The 22,936-nt window shown below is 44.9% G+C and overlaps 1 protein-coding gene, 1 long non-coding RNA gene and 2 pseudogenes across 3 annotated transcripts; 2 read left to right on the top strand and 2 right to left on the bottom strand.

Annotated features, from left to right (window-relative positions):
- Window positions 1-558: 558 nt before the first annotated feature.
- LOC147977489 (uncharacterized) lies at window positions 559-2,354 on the top strand (annotated as a pseudogene).
- Window positions 2,355-3,295: 941 nt separating this feature from the next.
- On the bottom strand, window positions 3,296-5,114 carry LOC125553316 (serine/threonine-protein phosphatase 7 long form homolog). The gene is made up of 6 exons (XM_087519352.1): window positions 4,937-5,114; window positions 4,637-4,857; window positions 4,242-4,557; window positions 4,060-4,161; window positions 3,826-3,984; window positions 3,296-3,736 (listed from the first exon to the last, which is right to left on the bottom strand). The coding sequence occupies exons 1-3, from the start codon at window positions 5,003-5,005 to the stop codon at window positions 4,452-4,454; spliced, it is 396 nt and encodes a 131-aa protein (XP_087375478.1). The 5' UTR covers window positions 5,006-5,114; the 3' UTR covers window positions 3,296-3,736; window positions 3,826-3,984; window positions 4,060-4,161; window positions 4,242-4,451.
- A 6,275-nt stretch (window positions 5,115-11,389) lies between these two features.
- LOC125550118 (uncharacterized) lies at window positions 11,390-22,658 on the bottom strand. 2 transcript variants are annotated; one of them, XR_007301539.2, is made up of 5 exons: window positions 22,166-22,653; window positions 12,524-12,765; window positions 12,285-12,363; window positions 11,756-12,053; window positions 11,390-11,653 (listed from the first exon to the last, which is right to left on the bottom strand). It is a non-coding gene; the product is annotated as an uncharacterized LOC125550118 (long non-coding RNA). The 2 variants fall into 2 exon arrangements; XR_015601925.1 differs by having other exon boundaries at window positions 12,285-12,765; window positions 22,166-22,658.
- LOC125550116 (putative disease resistance protein RGA4) lies at window positions 15,301-19,860 on the top strand (annotated as a pseudogene).
- Window positions 22,659-22,936: the final 278 nt, after the last annotated feature.

Here is a 22,936-nt window from a genome sequence, read left to right as displayed (position 1 = left end):
AAAGTGCAACGCCCAGCGCGGGGGCGCTGCACTGTGACTTATCTAGCCACTTGGCTGCCCCCCCCTCCCCCACCCCCACACCACACACTCCAACCCGAGCTTTGCCCCCTCTCCCACTCTCTCCCCCTCTCAAATCCTCTCCCAAATCTTGCATATTCGAAGAATTTGTCCATGGATTTCGAAGTCAAACCCTCCCTCAAGGTAATCTTCTTCGATCCCCTTGTTTTGATCCAAGTAAAGTTCTCCCATTGCTCATTTCTTGCTAGTTTGGGGAAACCCTAGTTTTGTTTGGATCTAGAGATTTGCATGGAGATGTGAGATGTTTGTTTGCCAATTTCTATGATTAGGCTTTGTTAGTATGCTAGGGTTATTCTTATGGGTGTTCTTATGTTGGTGCTAGGGTTAGGTTTAGGGCTAGGGTTATGGTTATGGTTATGGTTAGGGTTAGGGTTATGATTAGGGTTAGGGTTGTTGTTTGATATATATATTAGGGTTTCTATTCCGTGTTAATCCTTGGATTAGTACTCATGGAAGCAACGTTACCTTGTGTTTCTTGGAATGCTTATAGGGATGGGAAGAACATGTGTGTTTGTTCATCATGGGGACAAAGACGCCTTTTTGAGAGGCAATATAGAACCGGACCCGGATGAGCTTGACATGGTGTTTGATAGTAGTCCTAGCTATGCGGAGCTTTTGCAACAAGTTAGGAAAGATTTGAATTGGATGGACCCTAGTGATATCATTGAGTTGGAGGGAAGGCATAATGTTGGTTTTGGAATGCACGTCCGTTGGAAGACAATGCGTGTCAACTCGGAGCAACGTTGGGTTGCATACAAGGAGACGGTGGCCGAATCACTAGACAAGGCTCTTGAGTTATTTGCAACGAAGAAGGTTGATTCAAGTTTGCATTTGGACTTGAACCGGAACCCCTCCCCTTTGGTTGCTAGTAGCCCCCCACCCTTGAAGCGAGATGAAATTGTTGAACCTCTTTTGACAAAAGAAGTGAGGCCAACATTGAGCCCGTTTACAAACAACCAAGATGAAGTTTTGCAAGAGGACAATGATGAGTATGCGGACGATGACAATGAAGTTGATCTCCATGACAACAATGTGGGTGATCTCGACAAATATCATTTGCAAGAGACAATGGACCATTCCATCCCTTTTTCCCGTGCATATGCATCGGACTTGGATGACGATGGTCCCGATGAACAAGTTGATGCGGAGGGGTTCACGGTGAAGGAGGCCGAAGCTTTTGAGAAGGTATTTCGTCGGGATCATCGGACTACATTGTTCAAGGATGTTAGTCTCGCGGATGAAGCCGTGGTAGATGGTGGCCAATGTGCACCTCTTGGGGTTAGGCCAAGCTCTCAGCGTGATTTGGGAGACGACAAGAACCGGATTGCTAAAGGTTCTAAGTTCGACACCTTGTTGGAATTGAAAATGTGGCTCGACAACTACTCGGTTACGCATTATCGTCCACACAAGGTGGTGCACTCGGACGTCAATGTGCGCTACACGGTTGCATGTGCATGTGAAGATGAAATATGTCCGTGGATTGTGCATGCAAGACCATGGAAAGGAGGTCCAAGTTGGCATGTAGTGAGTTGTGTGCCAACTCACATGTGCCAAGGCAAGAGGGTGGATGGCAAGATCGTGTCTCAAAACCACAAACAACTCATGTCCGAGTTCATCGCTTACAGGCTCTCCAACTCAATATCCACACTTCCAACAATGAGCGTCCAAAATGTCATTGACCTTGTGAAAGCCATCTTTCATTACAAGGTGAAGTACGGCAATGCATGGAAGGCGAAGCAAGCCGCATTTAAGATGTTGTATGGTACATGGGAGGAAGCATACAACTGAATCCCTAGGTTGTTGTTAGCCATGGCCGCGACAAACCCGGGCATGGTTCATGTGGTCGAGCCTCATGGGCACCAAACAACGGTTCATGAAGGAAGGAAAGTCAGAGTATTTGGCCGTGCTTTTTGGGCGTTCGAGCAATGTGTGAGGGCTTTCGAACATTGTATACCGGTCATCGCAATTGATGGCACGTTCTTGACCGGACAATACAAGGGCACCTTGTTGGTTGCGATAGCAAGTGATGCCAATAACCGGGTGTTGCCATTGGCATTTGCTTTGGTTGAGGTGGAAAACAATGACAACTGGGAGTGGTTTCTGTATCTTTTGAGGACGAAGGTGTTACCTGCTCAAAGGGAAATTTGTGTCATATCGGATCGGAATCAAGGAATTCTTAACGCGGTGGAGATTGACATTCCCGGGCATGCTCCGTTGCATCATCGATGGTGCATGAGGCACTTTTGTTCGAACTTCTATAGGGCATGTGGCCTTAAGGAGTTGGCCGACGATCTTCAAGATTGTTGTCTCGCTTTCTCCGATAGGCGCTTTGCCACTTTGTACAACAAATTGCTCACACACAAAAAGCTTGATGCCGGGGGTCAAGACTTTCTCAATAGGCACATTCAATACCGGAACAAGTGGGCACGTGCTTTTGATGAAGATGGCCGGAGATACGGTCAAATGACAAGCAATATGGCCGAATGCTTCAATAGGGTGCTCAAAGGTGCACGTGGATTACCCGTGACGGCAATAGTTCAATACACATTTGACAAGATGAATGCGTACTTTGTAAAGTACTCGATGGAAACCGATGCACAGATAGCGGGTGAGAACCCATGAAAGTACAAGTACAAGTTCCCATCCAAAGTTGATGAATGGTTGGTATTTCAATCACGGAAGGCGGACTCAGAAGAAGCTATATTGTATGACAATGAAGAGTGGAAGTACGAAGTGAAAGAGCCAGGAGGAACCACAAATGATGGCCGGCAACATGGAGGGAAGGCTTTCAAGGTGTCGTTAACACAGTGTGATTGCACTTGCGGGAGGCCATTGTTGCTTCATCTCCCATGCTCACACTTGTATACCGCCGGTCGTGTTAGGAATGTGGACATCAATCACCCACGCACCGTGAGGGAGTCGGAGTTCTCAATTATGACGGTCAAGAAAACATGGGCTCCCCGCTTTCACCCGTACTTTGACCAATCACAATGGCCGGAGTATCATGGAGTTCAACTATGGCCGGATCCGAAGTTGAAGGTTGTTAAACAGGGTAGACGTCAGACAAAGCGTCTTAGAGGCGACATGGACGGATGGGGCCATGGTGGCCGCCATGAAGCGGGCAACGACCAATTCCAAGAGCCTCGTGAGAGCTCCCTTTGTGGGGAGTGCAAAGGTCAAGGCCACAACAAAAGAAAATGTACAAAACCAAGGAAAAGGTCCAAGACAAATGATGCAAGCACAAGCCAACAAGGAGGTACACAAGGGAGCCAACCAAGTGGTAGCCAACAAGTGCCAAGCCAACCAAGAGGTAGCCAACAAGTGCGAAGGCAACCACGCGGTAGCCAACAAGTGCCAAGGCAACCAAGTGGTAGCCAACCTAGTGCTTTCCGCGCTTGCTGGCTCCTCCCCCCCTCTTGACGGATATCTTCTTCACCTTCCTAGGAAGAGGAACCCGCTCCGGCTCCGGCTCCAGTACCTCCACGTCATCCATTTCGTCATCCAAATAGTCATCCAAAGCAGCCATCCGTGAGGTGCCGACCGTCCTTTTGCCTCTTTGGGTGAAGTCCTCAGGTGTGTATTTGTTGATTCCCTTCCTAGGCTTTAACTCGTATGCAGACCGAACCTTGTAGGTCCCCAAGACCGTATCATCAGGAACCTATGCATCCACAAAAGATATGGAAAGACCGTGTGTGAGGATATAGTTAGCAATGCATCAACAATTGGATATATATCCTCATGCCATACCTCTTGGGTGACCACACCCGCATCCTCATCCTCCAAAGGATCAGCGTTGCCAGAAGTTGGATCTGATGGTGTCGCCGACCTAGAACGTTCTGGTGATACATACTCGGGGTCACGACAACCGAAAAGGTTTGATAGCCGCCTTAACTTTTGGCCCTGGCGCTGCAACATGAACAAGTGAATGAGACATCGAACGTAGCAACACATGTTAAGTGCTAGTTTGAAGGAGATGTGAACCTTAATGAATGCTCGAAGTGCACCTTCCCCATCACTTTTGCCAGCCGGGGTTGTTTCCAGAATAGTGTCGGTCTCATCAGCTGCTTTCTTGATCTGGGCACGCTATGAACAGAAACGGTATTAACATGTTAGGCAAGTGAAGATGTGAATAGTGCGAATGGAAAAGCAAAAAGGGCAAATACCACAAAGTTCATCATTGGAGCTGAAGGGATCACTGAGTTGCCTTTCCTGACTAATGCGTTGTATTGGTGCTGGGCTACCTCATCAAAAACGGTGGATTCTTCCAAAATCTCCTCGGCATACGCCGGCTTGCATACCTCCACACGGGTGCTTGCAAGAAACCATGTGAGATAGTTGTTGAACGCGATCGGGCAATGCTGACGAAGCTGGGCTCATTTTCCAGCCCGAGCTTGCTCCACAGCAAGCTTGAACTGTATGATATACTTGATGTGATGCTTGGACCAATCCTTGATCTTCCGCTGCTTTTTCTTATCCAACCTGCAAGTTAGAAACAAAATATTAGCATCATCAAAACCGCCGAGAAGCCGCTAAGTGCTCAAGGTTGATTATATCTTACGCATGTAGCACTATGTCCGTGTCCTCCCACTCTGGCGGGTGTGGCTGGAACAAACCAAACTGGCGGAACACCCGATGTGGCAGGTGAAGCTCAAACGCCCAGTTGCATATGAGTGGACACCGCATATGCCAGAGATCCCTATCTCTAATGCACATCAGATTCAGCTTGAACTCTAGAGGGTTCCCAAAGCTATCTCCTTTTCCATACGGTTCCCATTCAACCTACAAAATGGGATAGAATGCAAAATTGATATCGAGTTACGATAGAAGCATCATAATCACTTATGCAATGTCGATTCACCTGCTCAGGCGTGATCGCGTCCATCTCGCTCCTGTATAGCTTGTACATGACCGAGGGATCATCCGTCATCTCATTTAACACATCCCACTTGTAAGCCCAAGTGGGGAGCCGTAGTGGGTCGCCTTTGTCGTCCCAATCCTCGTACTTCACGGTCTTCGGTCGTCCAACCGGCAAACTCTCCCAGCTCCATATGGAAAGTGCGAGCAAACAACCACCAATACCTCCAGATAGCCTACAACAGGCTTCGTCCAACCGCACATAAAAAAGAACTTGGCTGAATTAACAGCAAGATTGGATTCATAATGTACCAATGAAGTGAAACAGAAACAACTTCATACCTGTCTATACAAGTAAGCCAGTGTCGCCGAACCCCAACTCCATTTGCTATCGAAGACGGTCAACGCCTTGAGCCACATCCATGGAGCATTCTTGCCTGTGCCATCAGCAAACATAGTCCTGGATATCACGTAGCACATGTAGACACGAGCATATGTCTTCACCGTGTCCTCATCAGCATCCTCAGGGCAAATACTGAAGTTCGATACAATGCACGTGAAAGTAGCACCGGCTGCGACTCTAACCTTCTTCTTGCCTTCTTCTTCTGGTTCGCGAGGCTCCGGAGGAACATTACCAATAAGGGCAAACATCTGCTCGCGCCACCCATCAGAATCGGTGCTCATACATAGAGGATTCCCATCAATAGGAAGACCGGTGATCATAGCTATATCCTGGAGCGTCACGGTCATCTCCCCGGTCCAAAGATGGAAAGTGTGTGTCTCCGGCCTCCAATGATCAATAAGCGCGGTGAGTGCTGGAGCATTGTTGGGTGGCGTCGACCGGCTGACCAACTGAATGAAAGGGAGAAGTCCTGTCTTCCTAACATACGGTGTGTACCGCTCATCATAGCGCATCCACCCAAGGTTGACCCCGTGAGCCCGAAGCTTCAGAGGTGCAAGCTCCTACAAGCAAACAAACAAATCATTACATATGGGGGGTATGTGTTTGAAAAAAACACGAAATTCATAACACCGGCAACTTTCATTATTACCCGCTGCTCCACCGACATAGCGTACGACTGGTGTTGTTTGTCCCAGTGATCATTGATAAGCCAAACCATCCTAACAATTTGAAAGAAAGCTTTCTTGTCAACACGATTATCTTTTGAATACAAAAAAAAGTAAAGTACGGCTACTAGATGCAAAATACAAAGCATATGTATCCAAACCATTCTTGCCAATAGAAATTTAATTTCAATAAACTAAACTAAGCCTACCTCATGCAAGATTCAATACAAATATCTTTTCCATATAAATAAAATGTCAATCTATGTATCCAAACTATATAAATAACATGTCAACCTATGTATCCAAACCACATTCTAATCTAACAAAGGTTCCCCAAATCTAATACATGCAAGATTCAAACAAAAGTTCCCCAAATCTAATACATGCAAGATTCAAACAAGGATTCCTCAAATCTTTAAAATACCATATTTTCTATGGATAGAAAGAAGGGGATCGGAAGAGAGTACCTTCTAGGATGGATTGGTGAAGAAATGCACGGACCAAATCGTCGGATCTGAAGGATTTGGGAGAGGGGATTGAGAAGGGGAGAGGAGGAAGCGCCGGCGCGCCCCTTCTGTAACTCCTGGAACGAATGGGTGGGGTGGGGGGAGGGGGAGCGGCGCCTGGCATCTAAGTCACAGTGCAGCGCCTACGGGCCGGGCGCTGCACATTACATGTGTGGCGCCTAGCTCGGAGGTGCTGCACTGCTGGGTGCGGGCCCAGGGGCTGCCACGGTGGACTGAAGTGCAACGCCCCCGAGTTAGGCGCTGCACCGTATGGTGTGGCGCCGTCGTGGCGGGCGCTGCACAAAAAGGTCAGGGGTGTGAAATTGTTTCACGGACAGTTCATTCCGTAAATTGATTTCACCCAGAGGTCATAATTGTCAAATTTGCCCGTTGTAGCTCGTAGGAACAGGTAGCAGGTTCGAGTCGCAGTTTGCGAATATATTTTATTTGAAAAACAGGAAAAAAATAGATGGGCCGGCCCTGCTCGCGGCGCTGCAGGCGCCCGTTTGCAAAATGAGCTGACGCCTGCAGTGCCAAATAGGAAACGCCCATTCCTTCCCCTTTTCTTCGTATTTACTTTTCACTCCATCGTATGGGCTCAAGGCCCAAAGACAAACCGGACCAGGCAGTCTTGGCAATCAAAATGATAGGAAATAATAAAGATGGGTCTCATAATAATTAAGTCCCAAATAGTGGAGAGAATTCCTTTCCAAAAAATGAAATTAAAACATAAAAAACCTAAATAAATGTTAAATTATCTCAACCAATTCAAGGAATATTTCTTCCTTCATATAGTAATGTTAATAATGAAAAAAAATAAACATAAATGGAAACCAGAAGAAACTTTATTCAGTCATCTCTCCTTTCCCCCTTTGTTCTTGAATATATTTCCTCCAAAATTTAAATCTATGACTCCGTCGGCGGCATCCTCGTGGACACAGGTCCACCACGAGGATGCTGCCACCGCCACTTATTACAAGTTAAGTGGACTTCAATTATTATGCAATTGGGACCGTGTTATAGTGTCTCTATCTATGACTGTTTTAGAAGCCCGTGGGAACGTACGGGCATTCTACTAGTAAATATGAGTATAGAAGCTTCTCAAAACCGAAGCTAAATAGGTTGGGCGAGGGCTCCATCATCTCGCAAAAGTGCCCATTCCTTCTCCTTTTCTCCGTTTCTGCTTTTCACTCTACCGTATGGGCAGAAGGCCCAAAGGTCAAATCAATAAGTGACATATTCACCACCTCCAATGCTCCTCTTGGGAGCTAGCTCGGACATGCACGAGTGCCCACCAAGTCCAAGCAATGCTCGACCTGGACCTTCGGGACTGCCTTGGTTAACATATCAGCTAGATTATTCTTTGTGCCAATCTTCTCAATATACAAAGTTTTCTCTCACGCGTGATGCCTAATGAAGAAGTTGCGCACGTCAATATGCTTGGTTCTCTCATGAAACTTTTCATCTCTTTTGCAAGATGAATTGCACTTTGACTATCACAAATCACAACACGATCAACTTGCTCAATGCCCAAATCACCAAGAATACCATGCATCCAAATGGCTTCCTTCACTACCTTTGTTACTGACATGACTCAACTTATGTGGGATGACAAAGCAACAACATGCTGCACGGTTGCTCTCCCGCTAACACAAGACCCACAAAGCTGAAATACATAATCAGTGAGGGAACGACTCTAACCTTGATCCAACATCATCAGAATATGAATAACCAACAACATGTCCCGGATTTGCTGCCCTTTGATCAAACATCAAGGCATACTTGCTTGTGCAACCAAGGTACCTGAGGATCCACTGTACACCCTTCCAGTGTTCTTTGCCCGGCCTTGACATAAAACGGCCCACACCATGCTAACTGCATGAGCAATATCAGGCCGCGTGCAAACCATAGCATACATGAAACTGTTAACAGCACAAACATAAGGAACTTTAGACATATACTCTTCCTCCTCTTTATCTAAATGCTTCGATGAGGTAGACAATTTAAAATGTGCTACCAAAGGAGTAGAAATTGGCTTTGCCTATGACATGTGAAAGCGATGTAGAACCTTCTCAATATACCCACTCTGTGAGAGATAAAGTCTACCCAAAGACCTATCACGACGAATATCCGTACCCAATAATCTCTTGGCTCCACCCAAATCCTTCATCTCAAACTCACTCTAAAGCAATTTGTCGACATTTATGGAAAAATAGTTTACTGTAATGGAATTGGGGCTGTGGCCCTTTCGCTCTAAGAAAACAGACCAAATAAGTAGTAACCCTCCACAAGCCCAATTACTTCAGCACGACAAAATTAGATGGCACTAGTTTGGAGAGTGAGCTGTGTCGCCTTCCGTTCCTTGGGCGCCCAACTCAGTGTGGTACTATTGGAGCATCATGACATTTTATCCATTTCTGAATCACAACAGTAATCATTTACATGTACTACAACGACATTAGTCAGTCAGGGCTTGAGACCTCTCCCGCCATCAGAATCCCAAGAAGAGCATGGTCTGAAAGAAATTGTTGCTTGGAGTTGGTCGCTTCCTTGAGCTCTTCCTCAATTTTCCTTTTTTATTCTGAAATTGATCTTGCGCAAGATCCGCAAGCCTGGAACAAGAATGTAAGCTTGCACACATGATTTAGTCATGTGATGCTAGCCGGATATTATGGCACAATGAAAATTGCATGCTTGAAGAGACTTTTTTTTTTCAATTTAGTAAGCAGTAGAAACAGACAAGAGAATAAATATAAGAAGTTGTACTGATCAGTCATTCCAAGTTTTGGATGAGAGTTCTATATTTGTAAATGTTCAAAAGAGTAGCTACAGCTAGGAGTGCATCTTAGAAGGAAAAAACCCCACAAATGGACAACATAGGCTATAACATTGACCAGCGTAAGCGTCGATTACAAGGTACCATATATAAAGAGCTCTTGATTAGTTAGCATGCTTCCTTTGTTTGTCACATGGTATGAAGCTAGGTCGATTGTGTGTATTTATATTTACTTTATTTATGATTTCCTAGTGGAATACCTTTACTAGCTCCTAATTCCTAAATATTCAAAATAGCACATCTAGTGGTCTTTTTTTAAAACTTCTATGTTTATTTTATTTTGTAGAGTTTCATCCTTTAAATACAAAGGAAAAGGTTTTTACTTTTACTTACCACACCAGGCAGCCATATCAAGTTCTCAGCTCCCCCTTTTCACTCTCCCCCTCCCCCTCACAGAGCGTCCATCTATGTGCAGTCGCATGCAGCACCTAGTAGATGGACCAGACCCATAGGAACAATTTTCCCTGCGAGCCTAACACACATAGGAACAATGCTTTTGCTTTTTCTCTCACTTTCTTGTTACCTTTTTTCATGATTTTAAAAATGTTATAAAGACATAATTAGAGATTTGTTTTGCTAAAATGTTCAGTGTGCATTTACAAAAAGATTCACATACATTAAAAAAACATAGCGCGTTTTAATTAAAAAGTTTGACATTAATAAAATTTCATCCATTTAAAACAATATTTGTACCATTTAACAAAAAATATTCATGAATTTAAAAAATATGTTCATGACATATAAAAGACGTTTGTAAAATTTAAGATTTTTTTTAAAGTTCTTAACAAAAGAGATGTTCATGAAAAGGTAAAAATTATTCGTGTAATATTTAAAATATATTCATGACATATAAAAAAGTTTGTGCACTTGAACTGGTAGAGCTTTTTTTAAGTCCTGAATTTGGAGGAGAAAAAAGGTGAAAGAAAAACAAATACAAAGGAAAAAAGGAAAAAGAAAAACTGAAAATACATAAAGTAAGAAAGAAAAGAACAACATAAATATGAGTTTTTTTAGACAAACAACATAAATATGAGTATAGAAGCTTCTCAAAACCGAAGCTAAATAGGCCGAACTTTTCCTTCTCGCAAAAGTGCCGATTCCTTCTCCTTTTCTTCGTTTCTGCTTTTCACTCTACTGTACGGGCTGAAGGCCCAAAGGTCAACCGGACTAAGCAGTCCTGGCAATCAAAATGATAGGAATTAAGGGCGAGTCTCATAATAACTAAGGCCCAAATAGCGGAGAGAGTTCCTTTCCAAAAATGAAATAAAAATATACAAAACCCTAAATAAATAATAAATTAGATCAAACAATTCAAGGAATATTTCTTCCTTCAAATAGTAATATTAATAATAAAAAAATAAACATAAATGGAAAACTAGAAGCAACTTTATTGAATCATCTCTCCTTTCCCCTTTTGTTCTTGAATATATTTCCTCAAAATTTTAAAATTCGTGAACATTTTCCAACTTTGTGAACAGTTTTAAATTCATCATATTTGTGAAATTTGTGATCATTTTAAAAATTCGTGAACATTTTTTGAATTCACAAATTGTTTTCAAATTCTTGAACACTTTTTTTTGCGGGTGAAAATTCTTGAACACTTTTGGACTCATGAACATTTTTCAAACTTGAACATGTTTTGAACTTCGCGAACAAGTTTGCAAATTCATGATTTTTTTAATAAAAATTGCAAATATTTTATGAATTAATGAACATTATTTAAGAATTTAGGAAGACACAGGAAAACCTGGGCCTTGCTCGTTCTGGAAGGGGGTTTGGATGTGAGAATGTTGAAGTAATATTTATTTGTACCTACTAACAGATGAAGTAGAAAGAGTGAAGTGAGGCTTGATTTTTTTCCCTATTTATTTGGACCAAAACATGTTCAGATAGCTCACGGCATGGCTAAGTGTTGTGGCAAGAAAAACAACGGAAGGGCTCAGTTACAAAACAACATGAGATGATGTCGTCTGGTGGTTCTTAATTGGGTGTACAACTAGTTAGAATGCACACGGTGAGAATGGACGATTTTTTTCTTTTTGTCTGATGAGATTTGTTTGACAACGAAGAATATATATATGCAGGTACAAAAGATCTTCTTACAAAACAGAGATAGCTATCCTCCATGTCCATATATAGAACATGAACCATCGACAAACTTTATTTATAAATAAATGACTCTACAAAACCAGATGAATAAGTAAATATGTTCCCAATTCGCATGGCATGGCTGCTCCCACTGAGTTCAGCGCCGCAAAATGAGTTCCGTCCAGAGCATTATGAAGCAACTGACCAGCACGTCCTTTTTTATCTGAAAGACAGTAGTAACCACATCAACAAGTATGCAAAGCAAAAGCAGTAACACAACAGATAAAAAACAAGATACACACACACACACAAAAATGGTTCTTACGGGGTCGTGGCTCCAGAGCTGACGGGGAATATATATACAGCAGGAGCAGGGGCTCCTCTCCTCGGGCAGAGCAGAACCATGCCGTTTACGTAATTCCTTTCTGAATCACGACGGTAAGTAATCGCTGACAAGCACTAGTAGAGGAGAACAACATGAGTGAGTGAGTCAGTCAGGACTTGAGAGCTCTTCCAGCATCAAAACATGCTTCCCTGAAACTGCTTCCTTGAGAGCTCTGCACGCCTCTTTATTCGCATCGTGAAAATTGATCTTGTGCGAAATTCAGAAAGTCCAGAGCAGCCTGCACGCACGACACGACACGATTGGCCGAGTTGTGTGGATGTCATTCAGCTGGATGTTATATATATGGCACAATGAAAATTTAGTAAGCTGGTTATTGAAACAAACAAGAGAGCCAATACAAAGAAGCATGTTTTGTGCAGAAGCTAACCATGAAAGGCAAATCCCTTACTCCTTGGATGCAAGTTCTATATTTAGACTAAATGTTCAGATGATGCAATTTAGGCCGCACCTCACAGGATCGATCCATTCAGGCACACGAGGCTTGCAACACTACTTGAAAAAGAAACAAGGCTCCTCTGTAGTCTGTACTGCAGCAGCTCCAACACAAGTATGGAGTAGAGCACCAAAAATGTTCAGATAGATAGCAGACTGCACGCTCCATTCAAATAAGCATCTCATGAACCATGCACAACATGATAGATCTGGATGTCTTTACAAAACCAGATGAGTAAGTAAGTTTATCCTTACGGTGTCGTGGCCTCAGGAGCTGACTGAATCACACCACACCACTAATTATTGACAAGTAATAGCGCAGACCAACATTAGTCAGTCGGCATATATATGCTCCTTGAGAATCCCTGCCAGAAGAGCTTGGTCTGAAAGAAACTGCTCCTTGCAACTGCCCACTCTCTTGAGCTCTGCCTCATTTCTTGCACATTGTGATATTGGTCTTGAGGGAGATTCAGCAAGTACAGAGCAGCGATGTGAGCCTGCACGCATAGTTGACCAGGTCATGTGGATGTCAGCGCTAGATGTTACTGCACAATGAAAAATTGCCTGCTTGAAGAGATGATTTTTCAATTTAAGCAAGTAGCAGAAACAGAGAAGAAACAATGAATAAGCCAAGTCTGTTGTGCAGCCAACCATCTTTAATTACTTCTTGGATGCTACTTCAGTTTCTCAATGTTAACAAGATTATCTACAACAAATGATGCACACAAGGAAAGAAGAAGTGTTGATGCATGGTATCATCATCCACTTGGGAGCAGTAGGCCGCGTACCTTCTCTACTCTGCACCGAACAAAAATGAGAGCAGAGCATGTATGTAGCCACGTTATTCAGTAAACATTATTTGATAATGCGTGAATATCTTTTACATACATCATAAAGTGAATATTATTTAATAATGTGTGAATATTTATTTAAAATATATGATTTGTTTTTAAAAAGTACGTGAACATTTAGAGAGAGAAAATGTACACACTATATTTTCTTGATTTAATGAACATTTTCTAGGATACAAGAACACTTATTTAAAAGTAACATCAACAAAAAATATACATTTTTATTTTAACCAGGTTATGTAACAGTTTAACATCTTTTCAAAATGCATATACATTTAGACCATTTTTAAATATATATAAAAGGGAAAACAAAAAAATGAGGGAGAGAGATTTGGAGTAGAGGGCAAGTCGTACATTGTTACCGAAAAAGGCTTTCGCCCCGCTTTATATATAAAGCCACAACCAACATACAACGAGTGATACAACACCACACGCACCCAAGGCAAGGTACAAAGATGCTAAGAAGCAGCTAACACTCCCACAACAAATCCAAGTAAACAATAGATAGACACTAAGCCTCACTAGGAAGTCGAGGGAGCACTCAACCGGGAACAAGCCACCGAGAAGAGACCAAGCTACCCGCTGTCGATTTATGAGCCCCAAGGTGATGCCTTCATGAAGGATAAGCCACTGGAGTGCCGCCACCACCCGATCCAGAGGATCACGATTTTCATCCGGGGCACCTTGGAGGACATGGAGTAACCACGACGGAGCCTTCAAGAAGATCACGACGTCCACGGACGACGCCTCCGTCGGCCTGGGAATGCCAGGCAGGGTATTCACCCAGGTAGACACACTCCGGCTCCGAACAGGTTGCGACCAGTCCTGGGGACAGACGCCGCATCACAGCCACCAATCGACAAGCACCAGCCGCCATGCCGCCCACACGACCATGGAGACTAGCCCGCACCTGAGCCGCGAGCTCCGCCCACGAGCACGCCGCTCCCGCCACCAAGGCCGCCGCCCTGCATCCCGACGCTCCAGACACCAACAAAGGGACAGACTTGGAACCGACCGGCAAAACCCTAGCATAGCAGAGCCGCCGATGACTGGACTGCCCCGAACAGTGATCTGGAGCTCGGAAGCGCTAGGTAGGGGAAATGGGGAGAAGAGGAGCGGAGCATGTCCGGACCAGCGCCCCCTGCGCCGGTGACGGGTAGAGAGACCACCCATCCCCCTGCAACCTCCCCACACGTCACCCCTGACGCCCCACCACGGCCTCCCGCAGCCCCACGCGGGGCAACATCAGCCATCCGTCCACCATCGAGGGCCGCCGGCCCGTCCGCACCCAGCCGCCAAAGAGGGCCTCCAGAGCGCCCATCCACCGAGGGACCACCGCACCACCGGCAGCCGCCGCTGTAGCAGCTCGCCACGCGCTGCCGCGGTCCACTCCCAACGCCACGACCACGCCGGGTCGAAGCCAGCCCCCGCGCCGCCTGTCGAGGGAGAGCCACCAGATCCAGCCGATTTGGGCCGCCGCCGCCAGGCTCGCGCCACCGCCACCACCAGGGGCACATCCCGCCGGGCACACCACGTAGCCCACCACGCCGGGACAGCAGCCAACAGTGCCGCCGCGCCCCATGAAGCGCTGCGCCCCCAAACGACGAGGCCGCCCCGCGTCACCCACCACCGCTCGAGGGGGAGAAGAGGCCCCGCCGCCGCCGCTGCTGGCCGGGCTTTGCCCGCCAGCGGGCGCGGCGGCGGCAAGGGGAGTGGAGGAGGGGAGGGGACTAGGAGCGGCGGCGGCTAGGGTTTCCCCCCGTCGCTCGCGGGAGCGACGCGGGGGGAGGGGATCACGGATCAAACTTGCCGGCCTCGTCGTACATTGTTTAAACCAATCCTATATCTAACTCCTATATTGAATGCATGCCCCCATCCAGTTGCTCCAAAAGTCCGAACTGATGTAGAGAGACGGGCAATATATTTCAACACTCAACATGCAAGCATATATATGCCACATCATCGTACAATATGCATGAGAAAAGGCCCATCCCACTACCATATGTCTCTCAACATGCAAGCATGCCACTTCATCATAAAACATGCATGAAAAAAAAACCATCTCAACATGCAAACATGCATGAGAATTTTTATTTTATTATTCTATTTATATTTAATAAAAAAGTTTACAACTATATAATGATCAAACATAATAAATTATATGTCTTTTCAGTTTTAGCCTTCTATATTATTACTTCAAATATTCATGTTTCATACAACGAATTATATTAAAATATGTTGCAAGATATTCCTGCAACAACGAGCCAGTATGTGCCATTTGTGTTATGTAAAAGAAAGGACAAATGAGTTGGTACGTATCTTGGTTTGGTCGTCGCCGGCCAGATGAGACATCACATAGTAGCACTTGTACACCTAACCAAATACAGTACAATACTACTTACAAAGCTAGTAGCAAGTTGTCTGCCTTGATCAAATCTCCCACACCAGTTTGTTGAGCTAGCTAACACAAATCTACTATTGTCTCACTTGTTCCGCCTATATATACTCTTTGTTCAAGGAGCTGTCTTCTCTTGCCCACCTGCCCTACACAAATCGCTAGCTGCTTGAGCCTTTCTGCTGCTTCCACCAATACACTACTCCGGCAAGGCAAGGCAAGGCGAGGCGAGGCGGCTGGCGGAGTGTCTGCAGATAGAGAGATGGAGGTGGTTCTCGGCTCGGCGGCCTCGCTCCTCGGCAAGGTGTTGAGGACGCTGTCCGACAGCCTGGTGGCGGTTTACGTGGACAGCCTACAGCTCGGCCACAACTCGGAGCAGATCAAGGACAAGCTGCTGCACGCGCAAGTCCTCCTGCACAACGCCCAGGGGCAGGGGGGCCACAACCCTGGCCTGCAGGGGTTGCTGGAGAAGCTGAGCAGGGACGCCGACCAGGCAGAGGACCTGCTCGATGAGCTCCACTACTTCCAGATCCATGACAGGCTACACGGCACCACCCAAGAGGCCGGCCCGGATCTGGATGGTGTTGTTCTCCATGCCGGTAGTGCTGTTCGCCACGCCATAGGCAGCTTCGCCCAGTTCTTTTCTTCCTCGCGTACACCCAAGAGGGATGGTAGTGATGATGATGATGATGTTGTCGGCCGCGTCACCAAAAAGTCCAAAACCAACTCTGCTAGTGCTAGTCCTGATGGTGATGATATGCTGCATTTCGACAGAGTGTCCATGTCCAGCAAAATCAAGTCCCTGTTACAGGGCATGCAGTCCCACTGTGATTCGGTCTCCAATTTGCTCGGCATCGGCAGTATCCCAAGCAACAGCATGGCATTGTCAGTCGTCCTACATCGGCCTCAGACTGCTTCCATTATTATACAAGACACATTGTATGGCAGGAGAGACGTTTTTGAGGAAACTGTCAATCGTATCACCACTCTTACCGGTACCATACAGACTGAGACTGTTTCTGTTCTTCCTATAGTTGGTCCAGGGGGTATTGGCAAGACAACTTTCGCCCAACATCTTTATAATGATGGCAGGACTAAAAAGCACTTTGATGTTCCAGTCTGGGTATGTGTATCGACTGATTTCGATGTGCTCAAGCTCACCAGGGAGATCCTTGCTTGCATAACTGCAACTGAAGAAGGAGGAAGCAGTAGTGTTGCAAATGAAACAACCAATTTAGACCAGCTTCAGAAATCCATAGCACAACGTCTCAAGTCCAAAAGGAGGTTCCTAATTGTCTTGGATGATATATGGAAATGTGGCAGTGACGATCAATGGAAAACCCTGTTAGCTCCGTTCACAAAGGGGGAAGCCAAAGGAAGCATGGTACTGGTCACAACTCGATTCCCAAAGGTAGCAGACATGGTGAAAACAGTTGATCCACTAGAGCTGCGAGGTTTAGAGTCTAATGACTTCTTCACATTCTTTGAAGCATGTATATTTGGTGAAGACAACAAGCCTGAGCATTACGAATATGAGTTTGCTGGTATTGCACGAAAAATTGCAAACAAGCTAAAGGGTTCCCCGCTCGCAGCCAAAACAGTTGGTAGACTATTGCAGAAGGACCTTTCTCAGGAACATTGGCATGCAGTTCTTGAAAAGCATCAGTGGCTAAAGCAGCAAGAAAATGATGATATCATGCAATCTTTAAAGATTAGCTACGATTACCTCCCATTTGATCTGAAGAAATGTTTTTCCTATTGTGGCCTTTTCCCTGAAGATCATAGGTTTACTTCTTCAGAAATCAATCATTTCTGGGTTGCAACAGGCATCATAGACTCTAATCACCAAGCCGATAGGGATTACTTGGAAGAGCTAGTGGACAATGGTTTTCTCATGAAGAAAGTCAGTTATCACCGTGTACAAGTGGAAAATGGTTGTCTCATGAAGAAGTTAAACTACTATGTAATGCATGATTTAATGCATGAGCTATCTAAGAGTGTTTCTGCACAAGAATGCCACAATATAAGTGGATTAGATTTCAGAGCTGATGCCATCCCACAATCTGTTCGGCACCTATCTATCAACATAGAAGACACATATGATGCAAATTTTGACCAAGAAATGTGTAAGCTAAGGGAGAGGATAGACATTGCTAATCTGCGGACTTTGATGATTTTTAGAGAATATGAAGAAGAAAGAATCGCCAAGCTTTTGAAAGATAGCTTCAAGGAAATAAATAGCTTGCGTGTCCTATTTATAGTGGTGAAGTCTGCACACTCTTTTCCATATAGGTTTTCAAAACTGATCCACCTACAGTACCTCAAAATTAGTTCAGCTTACAGAGACCGGGAAATGAGTTTACCTGGTACACTATCAAGATTTTATCACTTGAAATTCTTGGACCTAGATGGTTGGCATGGTCGTTCTGATTTGCCTGAAGACTTTAGCCACCTTGTGAATTTATATAATTTCTGTGGTGCAAGTAAACTCCACTCCAATATTTGCAATGTCGGTAAGATGAAGCATCTGCGGGAGCTAAAAGAATTCCATGTCAGGAAAGGGAGCATGGGATTTAGACTGACAGAACTTGGGCCATTGCAAGAGCTTGAAGGAGGACTGATTATACGTGGCCTCGAACACGTGACAAACAAGGAGGAAGCCGCTGCAGCCAAACTGATGTCGAAAAGGAATCTGAAGGAGTTGGAATTACTCTGGGGCAGAGATGGACCAACTACAGATGCTGATATTATTGATGCTCTTCAACCACACTCTAATCTTAGAGTACTTACAATTGCAAATCATGGTGGTACCGTCGGTCCTAGCTGGTTGTGTCTTGACATCTGGTTAACTAGTTTAGAGAGACTCACTATAGAAGGCGTATGTTGGAGCACCCTCCCACCTTTTGCAAAGCTACCAAATCTCAAGGTACTCAATTTGAAGAAAATTTCTGGAATGCATCAGTTTAGGCTGCAATGTGGTGGCGCTCCAGGGAAATGTTCTATGCGCTTGAAGACAATTGAGTTTCGTGAGATGCCAGAACTTGCTGAATGGGTTGTGGAACCTAATTGCCATTCCTTTCCAAGTCTTGAAAAAATCAAATGCATCCGTTGTCCCAATCTCCGTGTGTTGCCCTTGTCCGAGGTATCTTGCACCAATTTGCGCAGACTTGAAGTTTCTATGTGCCCCAAGATGTCTCTGCCCTCCATGCCTCACACCTCCACACTGACAGATTTGGAGGTTAAAACTGTCAGCGTGACTGGTGATCCAGACACGTTGTTGCGTTATGATGGAAAGAACTTGGTTGTGAGTGGGTACGGCGGTGCTTTGGCCTACCACAATCTGGATAAAGTAGAAGATATGGATATTGAAAATGTATCGCACATATCATTGGCAGACATTGAAAAGTTTAAATCCCTAACAGATCTAACTGTTGGAAGATGCGACGGTTTGTTCCCTCAAGAGCTGGATGGCAGTATTGTCTTGGGTTCAGTAAAGAGTCTGAGATTAGTTGTATCTCATCTTACCAGCAGCAAATCATCATCGTCAAAAGTGTTAAACTGTTTCCCAGCTCTTTCTGTGTTGTACATATATGGAGATGAAGAATGTGTAATGCAGTTCCCATCATCCAGCTCACTGCAGAAACTTACCTTCTCAAGGTGTAAGGGCCTGGTTCTTGAGCATGTGGAGAATGGAGGAGGAATTCAGGAGCTCCAATCATTATCAATATTCATGTGTGGCAAATTGTTCTGTCGGTGGCCCATGGGAATGGGAGAATCAGAGACCATTTGCCCTTTCCCTGCTTCCCTGAGGGAACTTGATATTGCCGACGAGCCAAGCATCAAGTCAATGGCTCTGCTCTCAAACCTCACGTCTCTCACCACTCTAAGGCTAAAAGAGTGCCGTAATTTAACAGTGGACGGATTCAATCCTCTCATCGCAGTCAATCTCATAGAACTGCAAGTGCATAGCTGCAGCACCTTAGCAGCAGACATGCTCTTAGAGGTGACCAAATTATTGCCTGCGGGTTACATCTCTAGATTGGAGAAACTCAATGTGAATAACATCTGTGGCTTGCTTGTTTCTCCTATTTGCAACCTCCTCGCCCCGACCCTCCACACTCTTGAATTGGAGAGGATGGAAAGCTTGACGGAAGAGCAAGAGAAAGCGCTGCAGCTCCTCACCTCCCTCCAGAATCTAAAATTTTCCTATTGTGAGCGTATGCAGTCCCTCCCTCAAGGGTTACATCGCCTTTCTTCTCTCGAGGAGTTACGTGTCGTTTCGTGTCCAGAAATCCGATGGATGCCCAGGGAGGGCCTCCCGGTTTCGCTGAGAAAACTAGAGATGATTTGGCGCAGCGCTGAGATAGACGAGCAAATTGAGAAAATCAAAAGAACAAACCCAGATTTATCCGTCTCTTGAAGGATAATAACTACACCAAATTAAGGTAACACTTGTCGCCTCCCTATTTTTATTTTTTCTATTTCTGAAGCAAGGTTTATTCCCCAAATCTGTGCCTCATCTTAACCACTGTTGTCAAATCTTACAGACTAGCAAACTCATCGTTGCAATCAATCTTATGTGCACACAAGTTGTCAAACCTGCATTAATCAACAGGTGCGAGATACAACCAACTGACTCTTCATTCTGCATGCAACACTAGCTGTTGACTCTTCATTCTGCTACATCAGAACCAATTTCTGATCCTTAATTTATGACTGCATTCATAGTGCATTTTCTTCGCCAGGCTTCTGTTCCCAAATAAAGAAGGGCGTGGGGCTCACTTGGTTCTGATCACGAAGAGGACTTGAGTCGTAGCTGCAAGAAGTGATCGAGGCTGGAATCATGGAATTGAATTATCAGGCTTGTGCTCATTTTTGGCATGAAGCAGCAGGACTGAACAGTCCAATTTAACTGTTGGCGAAGAGCAGGATTATCTTGTCTTGGTGGTGCATTTATTTCCTTTACAGAATGGTATGGATTCCTACTATTACCGTGAAGTGAAACTAAATTGAGGTCCACTATACAAGAGAAGGGAGAATGCTTTCCAATTTGTTTGATTCTTGAAAAATCCATATTTAGCCTGATACTGAATTATACCTGTTAGGACCGGAGCAATGAGGACCATTATTTGGTCAACCACCAAGTTTAGTTTATGCTGGGGCAGAGTAGTGAATTTCACAGCTGAGTCAGAGCAAACAAACAAACAAACAAAACAGATGGAGCAACAATTGTCTTGATATACTGAAAGGTCAGTACTTACTTGACATTTTGTTCTCATTTTTGGGTTTTCCCAAGTAATGTTATGCTCAAAAGTGCCGTGCACTGAAAGATTGTACTACGTAATATCTGAATTACTCGAATCTGTCTGTCGCCAGAATGTTGCTGCTGCTTTGTAATTAAGGGCCACATTCCAGCTGATATAATTGTGTTGCGTGTTTGCAGAATATCAATGTAAGTGATGGCTCGCAATGGGATGTCCTTGGTTTGGATGCAGCAGCGAGCGGAGCATTCCCACTGACAGCACTTCAGCTCATCTCAGTGAGAGAGAGGGTCGATGTTGGGCTTTAATTCGTCAGTCTGGTAGTAGCACTCCAGTTCAGCATCACCTCGCTGTTGCTCCAGTCATTCACACAGCTGCTTGGAACAGAGCGACTTGTACAGTGCTGAATCTGCTGCTTCAGTTCAACTTCAGCAAAGATTCTTCTTCACCTGTGAATTCGGTACAGCTTCACAGGCCCGCCAGACAGTGGCGGAGCTTGAGAGTAATTCAAGAGGGGGCCATTAGTGAAAAGGAACCAAGTTAACAGGGAAGGAGGGGCTAATTTATAGTTTAAACACTAATTAGGCTCATAATGTAGCCTGTTCTTCAATGGATGCAAAAAATAAGGGGGGGCCATGGCCCCTGTTGGTCTACACTAAGATCCGCCACTGCCGCCAGAGGTGGTGGTTCAATTCAAGGTTGCGAAAATACGGTGGAAGTAATGCGGTGGACGGCGAATAGAAAAGAGAAGAGTGCTGCTCGGGCAAGAAGAGGGGAGGCGGATATGAACGAATTGGCGCGGGCCCTAGCATTGATTCCTACATGGCGGGTGTGCACGGGCGCTTCTGGGCCTCCCATCTCCGCCCCAAATATGGGCCGGATATGGGGAGTGCCCATCAGTCCGGGCGTTTAGTACGGAGAGAAGAAAGCTTCATGGTTGGTAGCTTCTTCCTGCGTAGTACATCGTAGTCCTTTCTGGAATGCATTCAAAAGTATGAAGATAGCATTAAGCTCCCAGTGCCTGCAATCTTGCAATTCACAAGCACAGCAACATTAAAGTGCAGTTGAGTGTTATGTGTAAAGTGGAACTAAATATGTAAACTAAGTATTGCTGTGTTTATGAGCCGTGAGAGTATAGAGGATGTGAGTTGTGTTTTTCTCCTTGGTTCTGGAGGAAAGGATAACGGTATTTTTGTGTAGGGGTCGTAGGTTAGGTAGGCAAGACAGCTCCCCTCTTCGTTGAACAATAATTAAGATGTATTCAGGACAGGTGTAGATAACCATACATACAAACAAAGTAAATACTAACAAAATCTCGAGTGTAGCTTGATTCTTATTTTTCAAAATCAAAACGCAGATGCTGTCCTGGATCGATAGAAATGCTGGTTACCAATTAATCCTTTAGAAAGTCACCAATTAATCTTGTCCAGCTGCAGCTGATGAATATTATCCTCCATCCATCTGAATCTGAATCTGAAAGAAAGAAAGCAGTGAGATTGGGCTGCCGCTTGGGAGATTGGGCTAAAACCACATTTGGACCGGATCGAACGGGGGGAGAGAGAGAGAGATGGGAGGATGAGGTAGCTGCGGTGGCGCGCGTCGCGTCGGCCGGGGCACCTCCGCCGCCGCCCCGACTCGAACTCTTCCGGCTCTGGCCCGGATCCGCCACCGGTGGCTCATCGACGACCTCCTCCCGGATAAGCTCAAGCCCAAATCCGAGGCCGCCGCCGCCGTTGCGCAGCAGACTCTGTCCGCCATGTCGAGGTTGCCTCTTTTCGCTTCTTTTTTTTTTGGCGACGAAACATGAAAAATGTGATTCGTTTGTAGGAATATTCATTGAAAACATTTATGTTTTTTTAATAAGAGGAAATGTTTATGCTTTGATGCCACGAGCATTGATTCTCCTCCCTCAAATTTAAAAAATAAAAATTCCACCCCTTATCATAAAACACGTATCAATTCACCTATAATACAACTGGATCTTCAGATTATGGTGTTGGTAGTCGATAACACCCGAATTCTACTGATTTTTCAGGGATACTTTATATCATCATCCACAAGTTAAGTATTGGGACCAAATGCTCTTGTAAACTTGCTTGTTTTGTATGATAACTGAAGTGGAAACAAGTTTTTGATGCCATGCTACAAACAAATGGGGAAA

Source organism: Triticum urartu, chromosome 4A (genome assembly GCF_056163025.1).
Source record: "Triticum urartu cultivar PI428250 chromosome 4A, HENAU_Tu73, whole genome shotgun sequence".
Taxonomy (NCBI): Eukaryota; Viridiplantae; Streptophyta; class Magnoliopsida; order Poales; family Poaceae; genus Triticum; species Triticum urartu.
Note: the sequence above shows the minus strand (reverse complement) of the source record. Positions and strands in the feature narration are given on the sequence as shown.